Source organism: Buteo buteo, chromosome 21 (genome assembly GCF_964188355.1).
Source record: "Buteo buteo chromosome 21, bButBut1.hap1.1, whole genome shotgun sequence".
Taxonomy (NCBI): Eukaryota; Metazoa; Chordata; class Aves; order Accipitriformes; family Accipitridae; genus Buteo; species Buteo buteo.
The window spans coordinates 25336879-25352301 of record NC_134191.1 but is presented as its reverse complement, the minus strand read 5'-3'; the positions used below and the strand labels follow the sequence as shown (position 1 = coordinate 25352301).

The window sequence follows — 15423 nt, the reverse complement described above, 5'->3', positions numbered from 1 at the left end:
TCTTTAGCTGCTGCTTGGCTGACATGCATGGGGTTTACTTCCTTCCCTTGTGATGAGATACTCTGAATGTCTGTTATCCTTGGTCCATTCATTTTCCAGTTTGTTCTTGGGTTCTCTCTAGCCATTTTTCCCCTCTGTCTAGTCACAAAACCCACATCTGTCTCCATTCATGGATCTTGGCTTATATCAGTGTGCTACCCCAGTCCAAAGAGTTATAGCTTATTTCTGCATAAAATGTCCCAATTCTCCTTTTTTTTTTTATTTTTTTTTATTTTTTCTCCTTGTCACCTTCAGTTAGAGAACAGAAATCTGCTCAGTCAGACTGCTACTTTGGTGCATGCTTTCCTTCATGCATTTCTTCTGTGTTATTTTCCAGTTTTTTGAGGCACTGTGTGAAGTTCGCATTATCTTTGAGAATCTGTATTCATGCCTGAGTCTTCTCATCCTTGACTACATAGATTCCTCATTTTTTGGCCTTCCTAGGTCCTTTCTCAGGGATCAAGGGCAGGCAGTTTCTAATACAGTTACTGTTGTAATTGTCATTTCCACTGTTAGATGCTTTTGCTGATGAATCCACGTAACAAATGGTTACAAAGGTATTCTGGTGGTAAAGCCTCTTTACCCCGGGATATCCATGTAGATAGATAAAATAAAAAGTTCCTCATGTCTTTGCAGCAACTTTTTATTTCTCTCCATTTGCTTGCTTTCACCTTTCATGTTTGAGAGCAAACCTACATGCGCTGCTCAGCCGTTCTGTGCATTCATCCTCCTACACAGGCACTTCTGCAGCTCTCACTTTATTTCAGCAGTGCTCCTTGTGAGGTCCTGACTCCAGCCTTTCTGAAAAATGCAGAAAAGAAACTGTAAAAATCAAACCTACTCCATAAGCTTCTTGGAGAAACTGGATCAGCGATAGTATGTGTAGATTATTTTCTGGTGCAGGCTAGCTGTAAAGTCTGCGCTTCATACAGTACTTCAGAATTGTAAACCACTGTTCCTCTTGGTGGCAAATTAACGATTATTTTTAGGCACTGACTTTTATGCAGTGATTTCCTAGCACTTGCCATTGCTTGTATTTTGTTTGTTTGCTCTTTCAGGTAATCTTTCAGACTCTAAAGACTCACCCCACAAAGAAACAACTAAAACTCAGCCTGGATCTCCCGAAGCAGCAGCGGTAACTTCCCCTGCATCAGCCACCTTTGGGAAGGCTGTTCAGACACAGCAGCCGTGCTCTGTCAAAGCCTCTTTGTCTTCTGACATCTGCTCCGGCTTAGGCCCCGAAGGAGGTGACGTGAACGCAAGCTCTGGCCAAGGTGATTTTTTCATACCAGCTCTTCGGCATGTCTTCCAGCACATGCTAAAATTAATTTGCTTCCCTTATGCTTGAACTTTTTAGGAGTGGATTTCACTTCTAGTGATATGGGAACATGAACCTTTGACAATCCAAATTACTGGCTTATCTTTAAAAAGATTGTTGCAGTATTGTCAGAAGAACAAAAGTAAAGTGTCTTACCAAGTGTTAAGACTCAACACTCAAGAGGGCATGCTAATTTTTAGGAAGGAAATACCTTTGATTTTTGCCAGCAGTGGCTTTATACTGACACCTTTTCTGGAGTCTGCCTTACAGATTTCTGAGAAAAAAAGGAAAACTAAAAAGATATAGAAGGGTAGGAGATTGTTTGCTTTGGTTCATGTGGGGCTTTCTTTTTTTAGCCCCTTGATACTGGTAGACCCGGAGTTCCTCGTTATAAGCTACCAAACCATCTTGGTCATGAGAAGAAAAAAAAAGAAAAAGAAAAAAGGGGGGGGGGGGGGAAGGCAAACCAAAACCAGAGAACTAAGTTATGTTTCCTTTATCTAAGGGGTTAGCTTTGTGCATGATTTTGGAGTCCCAGCTAAATGACTGTGGATTGGCTGTGTTCTCCAGTCCCAACCTCTGATACTTCTGTGTATTGCACACCTCCGTAGGCTTTGACTGATCTCGTTGCCATGCATATTGGAAGTTATAATGATGATTAAAATACCTTCCTCTCATTGCACATCCTGCCAAACTAATCTACAAAATATCTATCTGTTCTCTTCTGCTGTTATTGCATCCTTTGTGTATGGTCAATTAACTTACTCCTCTTTGGCAAAGTTAAAATGGAGATGTGGATGTTTAACTAACAAAGCTGATTTGACTGATGGTATAGGACATCTGATCACAGCTACTTGTACTTTATAAGTGTCTTTGTTTTCTTCCCTTTATATTCATTTGCAGGCTGGACGGTTTTCCACCAAACGTCTGAGAGAGTGACCTATAAATCTAGTAGCAAACCTCGTACCAGATTCCTCAGTGGACCTGTGTCTTTGTCCATCTGTTTGTATTTGTTCTTTTGTATTTTATCACAGTCCATCTTTCTTTTACCCCTTTTTCCAATTTCATGTTTTATATCTCTAATATGTTTGGCAGGATGCCCCTTTTTCTGACCCATCTTTTCTTTCTTTTTATCTTTCTTTTAAGTAATCATCATGAACACACCTTATTTATATTAATTTTTCATATGAAAGCTTTTTTTGCACTGCTTTTGGCTCGTGCCTGGGCACCAAAAGCATGTGTGGAAGATCTCATCATTTATTATTATAGCCTTATGGTAAATTTTACCCTGGACTTATCAAAGCTTTTGTACGTTATGTGATTTATGTTGAAGTAATTTTATTTGCAATGTGGCAAATATACATGTCTGCTGTCCCGGTTCCAGCGACAACAAAAAGAAATCCATCCTGTAGACGAATGGTCTCTTTCACACATGTTTGGACTATGAAGACATGCATGTAGCAAGCTGATACAATACTAGAAGGTCACTGAAGGGTATAACTTCCATACAAGGGCTGTATTAACACAATATACAGTACTGTTTATATCCACTCTATTTTCTTTAATTTTTTTTCCCCGCTCTTTGCATGTGGAAATGCTGAGACAATAGTGCTCCAGCTAGTTCTTTCAAAATCTGTTTTCTAGGTGGGCTTTTCCCCATGCATTCACTTTAATTACTTTAAGTGAGCAGTTTTTTATATACTCGTAAGCAGCAGGAAGAACTGGTTACTCCAAGGGAGAGTACCATCAACTTTTTTTGTGTAAGCTGATCTGGCTGAAGCACTTTACTCAGTTTATTTTCTTATGACCTTATGTGACCTCAGAGATGAAGTCAATTAGCAGTTCATCAAAGCATAAATAAGTAAAAACCAATATCAGATTTTCAGATGATACTTTGAAATGGATTGCTAGGATCCAGTATTTTTTGTTTCAAATAATTGTGCACCTGCTATTTGTACCCTGTTTGTATGACTTCTAAAGTAATTGGCAATTCAACCAAATGATATCAAGCTATTTAATTAAAAAATTAAGACCTTTTTACCCAATCATATATGCTGCTTTTTAGGCAAACAGATTTTGCTTGTACAATAAAGATATGTTGTGCTGAACAGGTACTATAGGCCACTTACATATAACATTAGAAAGGCTAATAATGTTCTTGAGAAAATGTTTGGTTAACTAACTGTTCATTTGCATTAATATCAGATCTCCCATTGGAGTTCTACATTGCTCATCATTATCCAAGTGGTACAGATCAAAGGCACAAGACCACTCAAATACACTCCTCCTGATTTTATGAATAAATAATATTTTAAGAAAATAATCTTGATTTTTTTTTTTTGTTTGAGGTCCCTAAAAGTCCAAGCGCTCAGGTTCTTGAAAACTGATGTTTACTGCTCGGCATACTGAATTTATTATTGTGCGAGTTTTTAACGACTACTGAAGTCGTGAGACAATTTTGCATTCAGGGATTTTTTATGAGAACCTGAGGGGAATTCTCAGTTCACAGATTTTCCCATTTGGTATTATAACGGACACAGTAGTTTCTTCCTCTGCACATGTAATTCCCAGAAGTCGTTCCATTAATCTTTCGCAGAATTACTATTCAGTAGGATGCAAAAAGACTGGGAGATGGCAATTAAAAACCAGCATATTAAAAACGTTTGGGTGCATGGATATTGTGAATGAAACCAAGGGAATATGTAAATCCTTCAAATTGTGAAGTTTTCCGATGCTTAAATAACTCGGCACGACTAATTGCTTTCTGTTCTCAGCCCATATGCTCTCTTCTCGGTTTCTTCTGGGCGAAGCGTTTGGAGAGGAGGTTCGCACTCCCCCATTTCTGAGTCATATGAGGAGATGGACTGAGTTTCAGGCACTTAACCCTGACACGTCTGTCTAAAGCCACCGCTGCTCAGGGAGCGCAGCTTAGTTTCAGACGCTGCCTGTCACTTGAGTTGCTAGACAGTTTTCCGCAGCGGAATTACTGGTAGGTTTTGATGGGGATAGGAGGTTATTTTAGCCAATTTTCCCAGTGAGTCCGGGGGGTTGGTAGGGTGTATGTGAAGGAACAGAGATGGGCCTGCGTGCAGCCCCGTTGTTCCCCGCGGGCGGCTGGGGCTGGGACTGCTGCGGGAAGGATGGACGGATGGACGGTGGTTCCATCAGGCCGGCGTCCAGAGCTGCCATGACCGTGGCCCTCGGGAAGAGCAGCGCTAGACAATGCTGCCGCTGGGAACGCCAGCTGGCTCGTGCTCCTTCCCTCGGGAAGGGACGTAGGTTGGCCCGGCGCGCAGGCAGAGCCGAGCGCTCGGACTAGGCGCGGAGCGTGGTCGCGCCTTCGCCGCGCCGGAGGCGGGGGAGTGAGCCTTGGAGAGGGGCCATGAGCGAGGGCTGGCGGACGCGGCTGGGACACGGCTGGCCGGGCCGGCAGCTTGGTGCCGTGTCCGGGCGGTTCCACACGTCGAGGTTTCCCTGGGATTTTTTTGTTTGTTTGAGAGCCGTTGGGAAAAGTTGCGCTGGATTTTCAGAAATGTTCTGAATCTAGGTGTTTGATTAAGGAAAAATAGCCCTCTGGGGAGCCTTGGATGTTCCAGCGTGAGGCCTGTACTGTGTTAGCAGACGAATTAGCAGCACGCTTTTATAGAGAAACGTTCAGATGCATGAAAGATAGTTTTACAAATATCTTGCCCTGATTACAAGATCCATCAGACTTGGAACACTTTCACAGGGTTCTCCAAGAATTGCATTTTGATCTGTTCCCACGCCCAATATTGACTTTTCCTTTGTACTTTCCATGGAATAAAATATTTTTGATGGGCTTCAGCATAATTTTAGCCTGAGCTTCTTCCCTGGGTTAAATTGCAAGGGCATCTTAGGGAAGAGTGCGCTGATTGTGAATTGGAATTTTCAAAAGCTCCAGTTGGCTTAGACTTGTAATCCTCTGTAAAGCGATTTTTGTCAAATCTGTAGTAATTAATGTATTGTATGTGCATATGCAGTTATGGAAATGGTCTAACAATTTATTGCCATTTCAATTTTATTTTATCTTTCAAGCTTTTTGGCAGCTGTTAGAGTGCAAATATGGGACAGTGGATTTTTTTTCTGTCCTGTATGATATAATAGCTACTTAATTTCTCAGATAAGAAATCTGGAATTGGAGGTAAAACACTCTGCTGAACTTTTGCAGTCTTAGATTAAGTCTTAATTATTATTTATCACCTTAACTTTACAGCTATTAAACACCTTGATTTTAGAAGTAATACAGTTAAGCTGGTGAATTCGCTTTACCAAGTACATTTTTAATTGAATTTGAATTTAAAACCAATCACAGCTGATGATTGTCAGTCCCTGCTTCAGGCAACATCACCACTTAGATAATGTTTCTCATCTCCCAAGCAACATGCTGGAGTGATACGGTTTGGAAGAAATAGCTCTCTTTTTGGGGATTGACTCTCCTGTAATATTTTCCTTAATGTTGGCTCCACTCATGCAGGTATTTTGTGAATCTGTCTAGTATCACCGTTCTCTGTTGCTTCCCCACCCATATGGGGGCCCCAGGTTTGATTTGGCACCTGAGGTGCATATAAACTTGTGACTCGGTTTTCAGGAAGTGAAGGGGTTGGTGATTAAACTTTTTTACATGCATTTGAGCACGTACTGTAGTCAGCTGCCTGCTTTTATTTTTCGCAGGCAGTTGCTTTTCATTTGCATACATGTTGTGCTAAATACTACCTATTACTACATGCAGAAATGCTGCAGAATAGTCAAGAAAATAGCATTCTAGTATTACTGCCACTGATGTTTCCGTAATGGGAGTTGCTAGCTAACTTTGAGATAGGCAAGGTAAGGTATATCTGAGGGAAAAGAGGGGAAAAATTTAAAAAATGCAACGCAGATTGTTGAGTTGTGAATGTGACTTGTATTTGTTATCTAGGCTTTGAGATGAGAAACTACACTTGGTCATGCTTGCATAAGACATTACTGTAGTCATGTCCTTCTGATTTTCCTGGAATAGAAACCTCATTAAACTATATGAAATAATAAGAAAATCTTTCAAAGCAGTCCTTCTGTTCCTCCTCATGCCACCCATATCAAAGCACGAACATGTCTTCTCCCTTTTTTTCCTTCCTCTTTACTTTCTCTTCCTCAGTCTCTGACTGATGTCTCTCCTTTCTCCTTTGAAGACTCATTCAGAGCCTATGTCAACCTGGACCTGCAATCTCCGAGTTTAAAGCTGCATTTCCGGCACAGTAACATAAAATATCTATGGTGGTTGGCTGTAGAGAAAAAGCGCATCCATCCTGTATCTTGCTTTTTGCCCCACTCTCTGATTTTGCTCATGTTTTCAAGTGCTTCTTCACAATAAACTTGCCATGCCCCATGTCAGATACTCATCTCCTCCCATACCATAACAATATTCTTCTTACCATGTCCAAAATACCTTTCAGGAAATTTGGCACTCAAATAGAAACGGTGCTTATGTCTGGCAAGATCTGACAGTCAAGTAGGGTTCTCGGTACACTTCTGGCACTCTATCTATCCAACAGAATATGTAAAATCATATGAAGGATGTAATGAGATAATAATGAAAAAAACACATAGTCTGGTTAAATGAAAACTCAGCTACTCTGCTGGATTATTTTTCTGCACTTGGACAAGGCATAAGGGAAACTCATTCAGGGTTACTTTCAATTGAAGTTCAGAATCTCACATTTAGACACAAATCCTACTAATAAAGTATTTGGAAACAATTGGCCTCAGACCTGCAGAACAATGTATCTTTTTGGACTCGTAAAACAGGACTTTTAGGTTTGTTTTACAGTTTGTCTTTGCAGCCAGACTAGCTTGGCTTGTTCCTGAAAGCATTTTTGGCCTCCTATCACAAACTGAATTGACATCATTTCCTGCATAAATAGAGTAGGAATCAAAACCTCCTATTAGGAAGCCAAGGCAATTTGGGAAAAAAAAAAAAAAACAAAACAACAAAAAAACAAACCAAACAAAAAAAAAAACCCTGAACCACACCAAAAATAAAATCCCAACACCCAAACAAAACCCCCCAAAAACCAAACGAATGCATCTTTAATTCATGGGACCTTGCTTTTGGCATGCTATTGTACTTCTCAAAGCTTCTGAATGGCTGCACATTAAGAAAGGTTTGAGCTGTCCAGTTATTTAGACTTCCTTTACTCACCTGAACTGCTGACTTTGTCTGTCCTTTCTTGCATAATAACTACTTTTTGATTGCTTAAAAGTACAGAAGCTTGTCCGTCAGATTTGTTGTGTTTAGTCTTACCTAATTCTGTATGTCTTGTATTGTTTTACCTTGTAGGGTCCACCTTGAAACGACTATGTCTAGGCAAAGATCACAGTAGTAGTAACTATCCCATTTTTGTTTCTCAGTATTTCCTTCATGGCATGGGATGTTTTTTGCTTTTTTTTTTAATTGTTTTTTACTAAAAGCTAGTTGTTTAATAAATAGAGCTGATGCACTTATACTGATATGAAATTAGACTATAAATTGTGATACTTTCATAATAATGCATGTGCTGTGATGTCTTGGGAACCACGCATGCTGCAAGACAGTTGTGATATTCTTTGTGTGTGAGACTGTGCACGCATGCAGCGAGAAAACTGGATTCAGTGTTTGTCTTTCTGAAATACACACCTTTATATGACTGCAGTTCTCTGCTGGAGGAATTTATAGCTTAAAACGATCTCGTTACTGTTGAGCTGCATGAAATTTTAATCACTAATTGAAGAGCTTTCCTGTCAAAATACTTATTTTTCTCACTGGTCCCTTTCCCCAAGCAAAGGAAAAGGAAATGAGCAGTATTCACTTAGAAGTTATGTTGCAGGTTGAATGCATGATCATTTAAAGGTTATTAATGTATTTTATATAACCATAGGACTAAATAGTTTACTCGGTTTCATTGGCGGGTAACTGATTAACAGAAAAAAGAAGACTGAATGTTCATGTCTGCTTAATATAGTAATTTTACTACAGTTCTATGAACTTTTTGCTTGGAGAGATGGTCTTTATTTCAAGTCTTTAGCTATATCAAATATGTTAGTTGAAAAGTTACTTTTTATTTCTGCATAGGTCAAATTTAAGCACCTTCAGCTGCTGTTCCTTGCTGGTCTTGCTGTGTCAGACTTGTAGTTACCAACACATAAAAAGGACAGATTTTTTTTTTCCCTAGTTCTAGAAATAAGTGAACATATAAAATTAAATCTCTGTCAATACTCTTCCTGTCTGGTTTTATCTATACCAAAAGTTCTGTATCTTTATCTTTGTCTCCAAAACTCACACACCCACTTATGTCCTCCTCTCTCCTCTTTCTTCTGTACATTCATGGTCCTGATGGGGTTTTTTCCCCCAAAATATGCAGATGGCAGAGTAAATGGTGCTAACATCATCGAGAGAGATTGTGGGTTCCCACAGCCTTTGAAGTGTAGTAGCCAACCCTGCTTGTAACCTATATGACAATTATGTTTTTCCAGGAGGACAGTAAACTTATGCAAGTAAAATAAATGATAAATGCATTTTTTAAATGCGTGCAGTTTAAGTAAGTAATACATCCTGCCTCCCACTCTCTCGTGGTAGTCTCCTCTGACGAGACTTCGTAAGCCTGAAGTTGTCAGTGTTACTGGGACTGCATTTGTTTCTTCTCTCTGAGTCATTAATTTCACCTAGAAAGAAGGTGTGGGCACAACAGCTAGTGGCTGAGGTAACATAATGTGATAGAAAATATGAACACATTGGACTTGGACCATTTCTTTAAGCAAAGGTGTTCTGTAGGAAGGAAGGGGAGGGTTAAAAGTCCGAAAAGCCGTCATTTGAATTGCAGTAGATGAGAAACTGTTTGAGCAGCAAAGTGGTGAAGCAGAGATGCCATCGTCAACTTTCTTTGTGTGTGATTTTCCAGGATCCTCGACAAACAGTCTCGTAACATGTCCTGAGCCCCTCCCGCAATCAACCCTGCAGGTTCAGGCCAACAACAGTAACAACAAGAAAGGGACGTTCACAGATGATCTTCACAAGCTGGTTGACCAGTGGACAAGCAAAACTGTTGGAGCTGCACAGACAAAACCTTCCTTAAACCAACTGAAGCAGAACCAAAAAAGGCAAGACATGGAGCCAAAGGCTAATCCCATGCAAACGCAGAATGAGACATGTGGAGTAAGTGGCACTCCTTGAAGAACATACCTTTTGCTATGTATCTGAAAGCCTTTGCAGAACTCAGATTTGGAGGAGGACATAAACTAAAGTTGCTTCAGATAGATGCTTCCTATAAATGTCCATCTCTTTTCGTTAAGTACTAAACCAGATTTTTTTTTAAATTGTCTTTTCAAATAATCTTGAGGGATATATGGGCTGCAATATATATATATATAAAAAATATATATTTTTAAATTGCAAACTGCTTATTAACAGCAATATACAGCAATACTCATACCATTAACCATATGTTGCTCAAGTTTTAACTATTCCTAAAGTTTTCTTCTTTTTTAGGTTTAATATTAATCTTCCTTAGGCAGAACAGTGGCTGCGCTGGTGGCTTGGTGGTAGTGAGCCTTTCTTTTAGTGGAAGTGGAGTGAGTACTGCGCTGAGCTAGGGGACAGCTGGATGTGTTTCTGACCCTTGCTTCTTGTACTGGGCATCTTTGAGGCTCTCTGCCTCATGAAAATACCACCTTCAGAAATGCTGTGCAAGTAAACTACAACAAAATGGGAATTGGAAGCACCCCTATTCATCCCCTCTTCTTTTCAGTTGCAGGAAAAAACCTGAAATTGCGACGTGCATTCATGTCTGCATTCGGTGCTTGGTTTCATGACTGAGTGATGGTATGGAGGCAGGCACAAAAACTAATGAAGAATCCCAGTTTACAGTTCTGTCCCACCCTGGTCTGTGTTTCCAGACCTCTTCCTCCTCCTCACGCTCAGATGATTCTTTGACTAATAATTTTTGCTGGATTTTTTTGGAAGACTGGAAATTGAGCCAAAGTAGAGGAAAATAAATGAATTTTAAAAGCAAATAAATAGTGAAAAGAAAACCAGTGAGGGACTGCTTTGTAATCCCTTAAAAACAAGATAACTGGGTCTGGATAGTAAACCATTGCCTTTTTGGCATGTAGAAGGAGAAAAAAACCTTGTGTGCAGCAGTTGTAGCTCTGTAGATACTTGTGAGGTGAGATGTGCCAAAGCAAGAGCTGCACCAATGCGTCTGCTTTGGTACCTGTTGGTTTTGGAGTCGGTGGGGTCATTGACTTCACAGGGAGAAGCGTTTGTGCAATTTTCTGTCAGTTCTTAGTTACCAGAGAGTAAATAATCCTTCTGCATAGTGATGGTTTAACCAGTATAAACTCATTTTGGAGTCACAGCGACATCTACTTAAGACCCTATTAGTTCTCACAAAATAAGTCAAAGGAGGTGCTAGTAAACACAAATTGAAGATTTCTAGAAAGTGATGGTGAGGGCAGATTTTGTTCTGTTAAGTCACTTCTTACTCTCTTTTGACGTGCTTTTTGCAGCTTGATGTCTTTTCCCCGTGACTCCTGCAGTTGTTTGAAGTATTCGATGGAAGTGTTTTGCCCACTTATAACGCTGGAAAAGAGAGTGGTTATTTTGCTTATTTAAATCATCCATTAGCATCAATTTAGGGTTAATTTTACCTTCTGCGGTCTTGGTGTCTGTGTTTCAAAGCCTGTGGAGAAGGCAGAGTATTGCTGTGAGAGGAACAGGGATGTCCCTGTCTCAATACACTGATTTGAGAGGGTTTCTTTCTAGAACATGGCAGTTGTTCCAGGGAATTAACAAGGCTGATTGAAGTCTTTTAGAGTTAATTTACCAAGAGCACAGAGCAGTTGGGATTCCCTGCTCTTCATTTCACGTCGTTCCTTGTTGCCTTGAAGAGTGGCAGTCAGTTGGGGCCCTTGCAAGCCCCATGCCAGCTTGCCCTGGGTGGTTTTGTGCATAAAGCCCTCATAGGGCCACGTGGGCTGCAGAAGAGTTGCGAAGGTAGATGGCAAATATTCTTAGCGTGGTTATTGTTGGGGTATTTTGGCCATGGAGATTGCACAGCATGCCGTAGGTGATAGAAAACAGGGCAGTGGATATGATTTAAAAGACTTTTACAAGGGTTGTTTTGGGGGTTGAGCGTCATTCTGCTGTTTGTACCTGTTGAAATTTACCCTAAAGGGGAAATTGAAGTTGAGGGAGGAGAGGGCTTCATGATGTTGGAAGAAAAATAGGCAAAAGAGGAGGAAGGAAATTGTGCAAAGGGACCCTTAGTCTGGACAGCCAGACAAGTGACCATCAGTCCTTGGAGTGATGAATTACATGGGGAGATGTTATACCTGCACTGAATCACCATTGAGTCCACCTTTTAAAATGGTATTGAAAAGACAAAAAGTACTCAGGAAATCACATAAAGGATGGAAAAAATAGCTCTCTAACAGGGAGCATATAAAGCTCAGGCTGTACTTCTTCAGTCCATCTGTTAACACCATCTTTTCATCGTCTTTTTGATCAGATACAAAAATGCCTTTGCAAGAAAAGAATAAGGAGCACTAAACAGATTTCCAGCCCATCAGAGAAAGTTATAATAAGATTTTATGTTGGAAATAAAGGCTAGATAAATTGGAAACATGATTCTTATGCCTTTTTTGTTTGTTCGTTTGTTTGACTGGAACACACTAGCGGGAAACTATTAGTGCAGGTTGTCTCATATCTTCAGACCGGGTGTTTTGTTTTAGGAGAAGCTATTGTTGGTCCAGTGTGATGATCGGGAATGAGGTCCAGTGCGATGATTGGGAATGAGGGGCAGGAGGCAGGCAGTATTCATACCTTCACTTCCAAATTGTCTCTGGAGGTTATTGGACAGAAAGATGTCTCCTTGAAGGGTTTTTAAACAAGAGTAGGAGTGATGTGAGTTGTCCCATGGCGCTCTGTTGGTTATAGGTCCCCTGGAATTAGTACCGCACAGAGCTCTTATGTGTGACATAGAGGCCACGCAGGCGATGAGCATCCTCCTGGGGTGGAAGTCTACGGCTTCTGTTATACAAGCTATGACAAAGAAGGCATTAAACAAATGGCCCCTTTCTACTCTGTATTTGGGGTTTTTTTTCAATCTCTAGGCCAAAGGAAAATTGCCACAAATCCTTATTGGTTAGGGGTAGAGTTATTTTATTTATTTTTTAGTTTATTATTTTCTCTTACTGTCCACCCACTGTTATTAATATGCAGGGTAGTTGTGGGGCCAACTTCAGGTCTTCTCTTTCACCCTGGAAACAGAGGACTAACTTTCCTGAGTTATCTTTTTTCTTGAGGTGCTTCTACCACCATCAGCAAATTGTTTGCTGTGTGAATACAATATATTAGTGGTACCTTTTTTTAACTTAGTGAAGGCTACTCTTTAAGGTTGGAAATCAGCTCAGAAGAGAAATTGGTGGTGTGTTTAGTAAGAGTTAGTGGCTTTATTTTTGTCCTTTTTATCATCAGAGGTGTAGAAAGCAATAAAATAATTGGGATGCAAAGGAGGACTTTAAATTCTGCTTTGTTTCTGTGGAAGTTACCTGTCAGTTTGGCTGCAAATCATGGTTGATACATATCAGAAGTTTGTGGGGGAACCTTCAGGCATCCAGTTATGTCACAGGAGCACTGAAATGTTCCTTTTCAAATGTTTTCTTTAGACCTGGAAATACACATAGATTCTCATCACTGGTAATTTGAAATGTAATAGGAGATATTAGGAAGAACTGAAGTCAAACTGCCTGATAATAGTTATTTCTCTCATGCTCATCTATGTTGAAGACATGATGAAATAATCCTTTTCTACAGGTATTACCACCAGTCAAGGAATATACTTAGGAACATGAGCTGCCTTGTGTGTAAAGAGTACTGAATGTTGTGTAGTTAAAGGCATTATTTGAAGATGCCTGGGAATAAAGGGCTTACCAAAAATGTTTTCTGTTCTTTATATGGTTATGTAGCTCCATGGGTTTTAAAGAAAAAACTATTACCCCAAAAAAAGCTGTAAGCATGATTCAAGTCCGTAATAAGGTTGTTTCTGTGAACATGCAGGTCTGTGTCAGTTGGTGACATGTGCTGGGGCTCAGACACCATCAGTAAGAGCTGCACATCTGTTGCATTTAGTACATCTTGATTTTAATGAGCTGGCTGCCTGGGAAGCAGGCTTTCTGGAGATAGCCACAGATGTGAATATGGAGCGGAAGGACTATTAACACCTTTTACTGTGTCTTCCGTCTCTTTTGGATTGGAAGAATAATAAAAAATAGGATGTATCTGTGTTTGAAGCTATTCAACACTGCCTTCTTGGTCTGAATGTCAGAGTGGCTTTCCAGGAACCTGGAAGAGCACAAACACAAATCTTCAGTAGCACCTAATAACTCTGGGTTTTCAGCAAACTGGAAAAAGGGGATAAAAAAGATGTATTAGCATCCTTGCCCTGCTCATGTTGGCAGCCAGCTCTTACCCTGTCCTGTGATTCAGTTTTGTTTCAATGGTAGTTGGACTATACAGAAGTAAAACAGTAATGCTAATAATGTAGCCATCAAAATGCAGCTGGAAGAAAAATAATCAAAATCCTGCATTTTTAGAATGGGTTGTGGTAGTTATGGTCAGCTTTCACAGCAGAATTACCCAGTTTCATCTGTTCTAATATAAAAACATAAATACTTATAATGTTTATAAGTCAAACCAACTCTTAGCTATATACTTTCACAGTACTGTAGCTCTGAATATGGCTGATGTGGCACTTCAGAGCTTGCTTGGTAAAGCATGAGAACAAGGTAGAGAATTAAAAGAAGTCCAAAGAACAATTTTTTTTTTTCTTCTGAACTACCATAGCCTTTGTCCAGTGGGGTTTGTTTCATTTTTACATATGCTTTTGTGCATATTCTTCTTTGTGTATATATTATTCTTGTTTTCTAAATGAGTATGTGTGATTATTTGGGGGAACAGGAATAAATGGCAGCAAGGGAAAGACTGGCAGCAGAAGGCAGGCATTTGGGGAAGCAGGAGCCAGAGGTGGCTCTTACCCAGCAGGGACTTGTACAAGCCCTCAGGGCAGAGGTTTATTAGCGCAGGGAGAGTTTGGCAAGTGCAGAAGGGGAGGCAGCGTGAGCAGAGGTACAAAGGCAGCAGGCAGAGATGCCGCCATAGGTGTTCATTCAGTAAGTATACTGCTTTAATAGGGGAGGCTAATTGAGATGCAAAGGGGAAAAGGAGGGAGGGAATTTCACTTCCTTCCCATGTAATATAGGAAACATATCAGGTTGTCAACCCAGACTCCCTTCCAAAAAAAAAAAAAAATCCCTATTAAATATCTCTAGCAGACAGACTTTTTACATGGTGATGACAGACATAAATTTTGCAGTGCATTTGTTAAATTCATTAAGTTTGAGACTGTGTCTACCTTATCAGCCTGCTAAAGGCCAGGGCAGCTGACTTTACTAGGCTGTAGACAGGCAGCAGAACAAACAGAAGTAAATGAATATTGTAATATTAAAAATTAAGTAATGCCATCCATAGTTGGCTAAGTCCATATAATCAGTTGCATTCCTCATTACTAGTGTTGTATCATCTAAAGTTGAATTAGGAAGGGAAAAGACCACTTCTGCTTTACACTCCTGCAGGAGAATTAGTGTATTTTAAATAAACCCCAAACACTCCTATATGACTGCAGGCTATGGCTATAAAGATCTTTTGTATTTCAGTGATCTCTAAACATTGGTTGCTTGAGCTGGATACAGGGGTCTGATATTGTACCACTTGTTTCCAATTCCTAAGATAACTTCAGTATAAAAGAAACAATGCACACCCATATCTTCAAGCTGTGGGTAGAATACAAAAGCCCAGAAGATGCGCTGGAAACTGAAGCCTTGTCACCACTAACATATAGCGTGCTGTAGTTGATGCACATTTTGGAATCAACAGCTTGTGCCAGAACTGGCACCTTTTGAACAAACCTGCAAAAATGACAAGGTAATAACTAAGAGGAGAGGTCACCTGGGCAAGCAGGGAGCTACAGATAACAAAC

General features: G+C 40.1%; 1 protein-coding gene across 10 annotated transcripts in view; it reads left to right on the top strand.

Annotated features, from left to right (window-relative positions):
* The window catches only part of WNK2 (WNK lysine deficient protein kinase 2), a 117178-nt gene that overhangs the window by 90874 nt on the left and 10881 nt on the right, over positions 1-15423 (top strand). For 7 of the 10 annotated variants that reach the window (XR_012653861.1, XM_075053115.1, XM_075053116.1 and 4 more), the window contains 4 exons: positions 1098-1313; positions 2261-2359; positions 7692-7736; positions 9289-9542. Coding sequence is in view for 9 of the 10 variants with exons in the window: in XM_075053115.1 (XP_074909216.1) it covers positions 1098-1313; positions 2261-2359; positions 7692-7736; positions 9289-9542 (614 nt within the window). In the remaining variant the exon portion in view is untranslated. The remainder of the gene's footprint in view (positions 1-1097; positions 1314-2260; positions 2360-7691; positions 7737-9288; positions 9543-15423) is intronic. The other 3 variants (XM_075053121.1, XM_075053119.1, XM_075053120.1) reach the window with 3 other exon arrangements.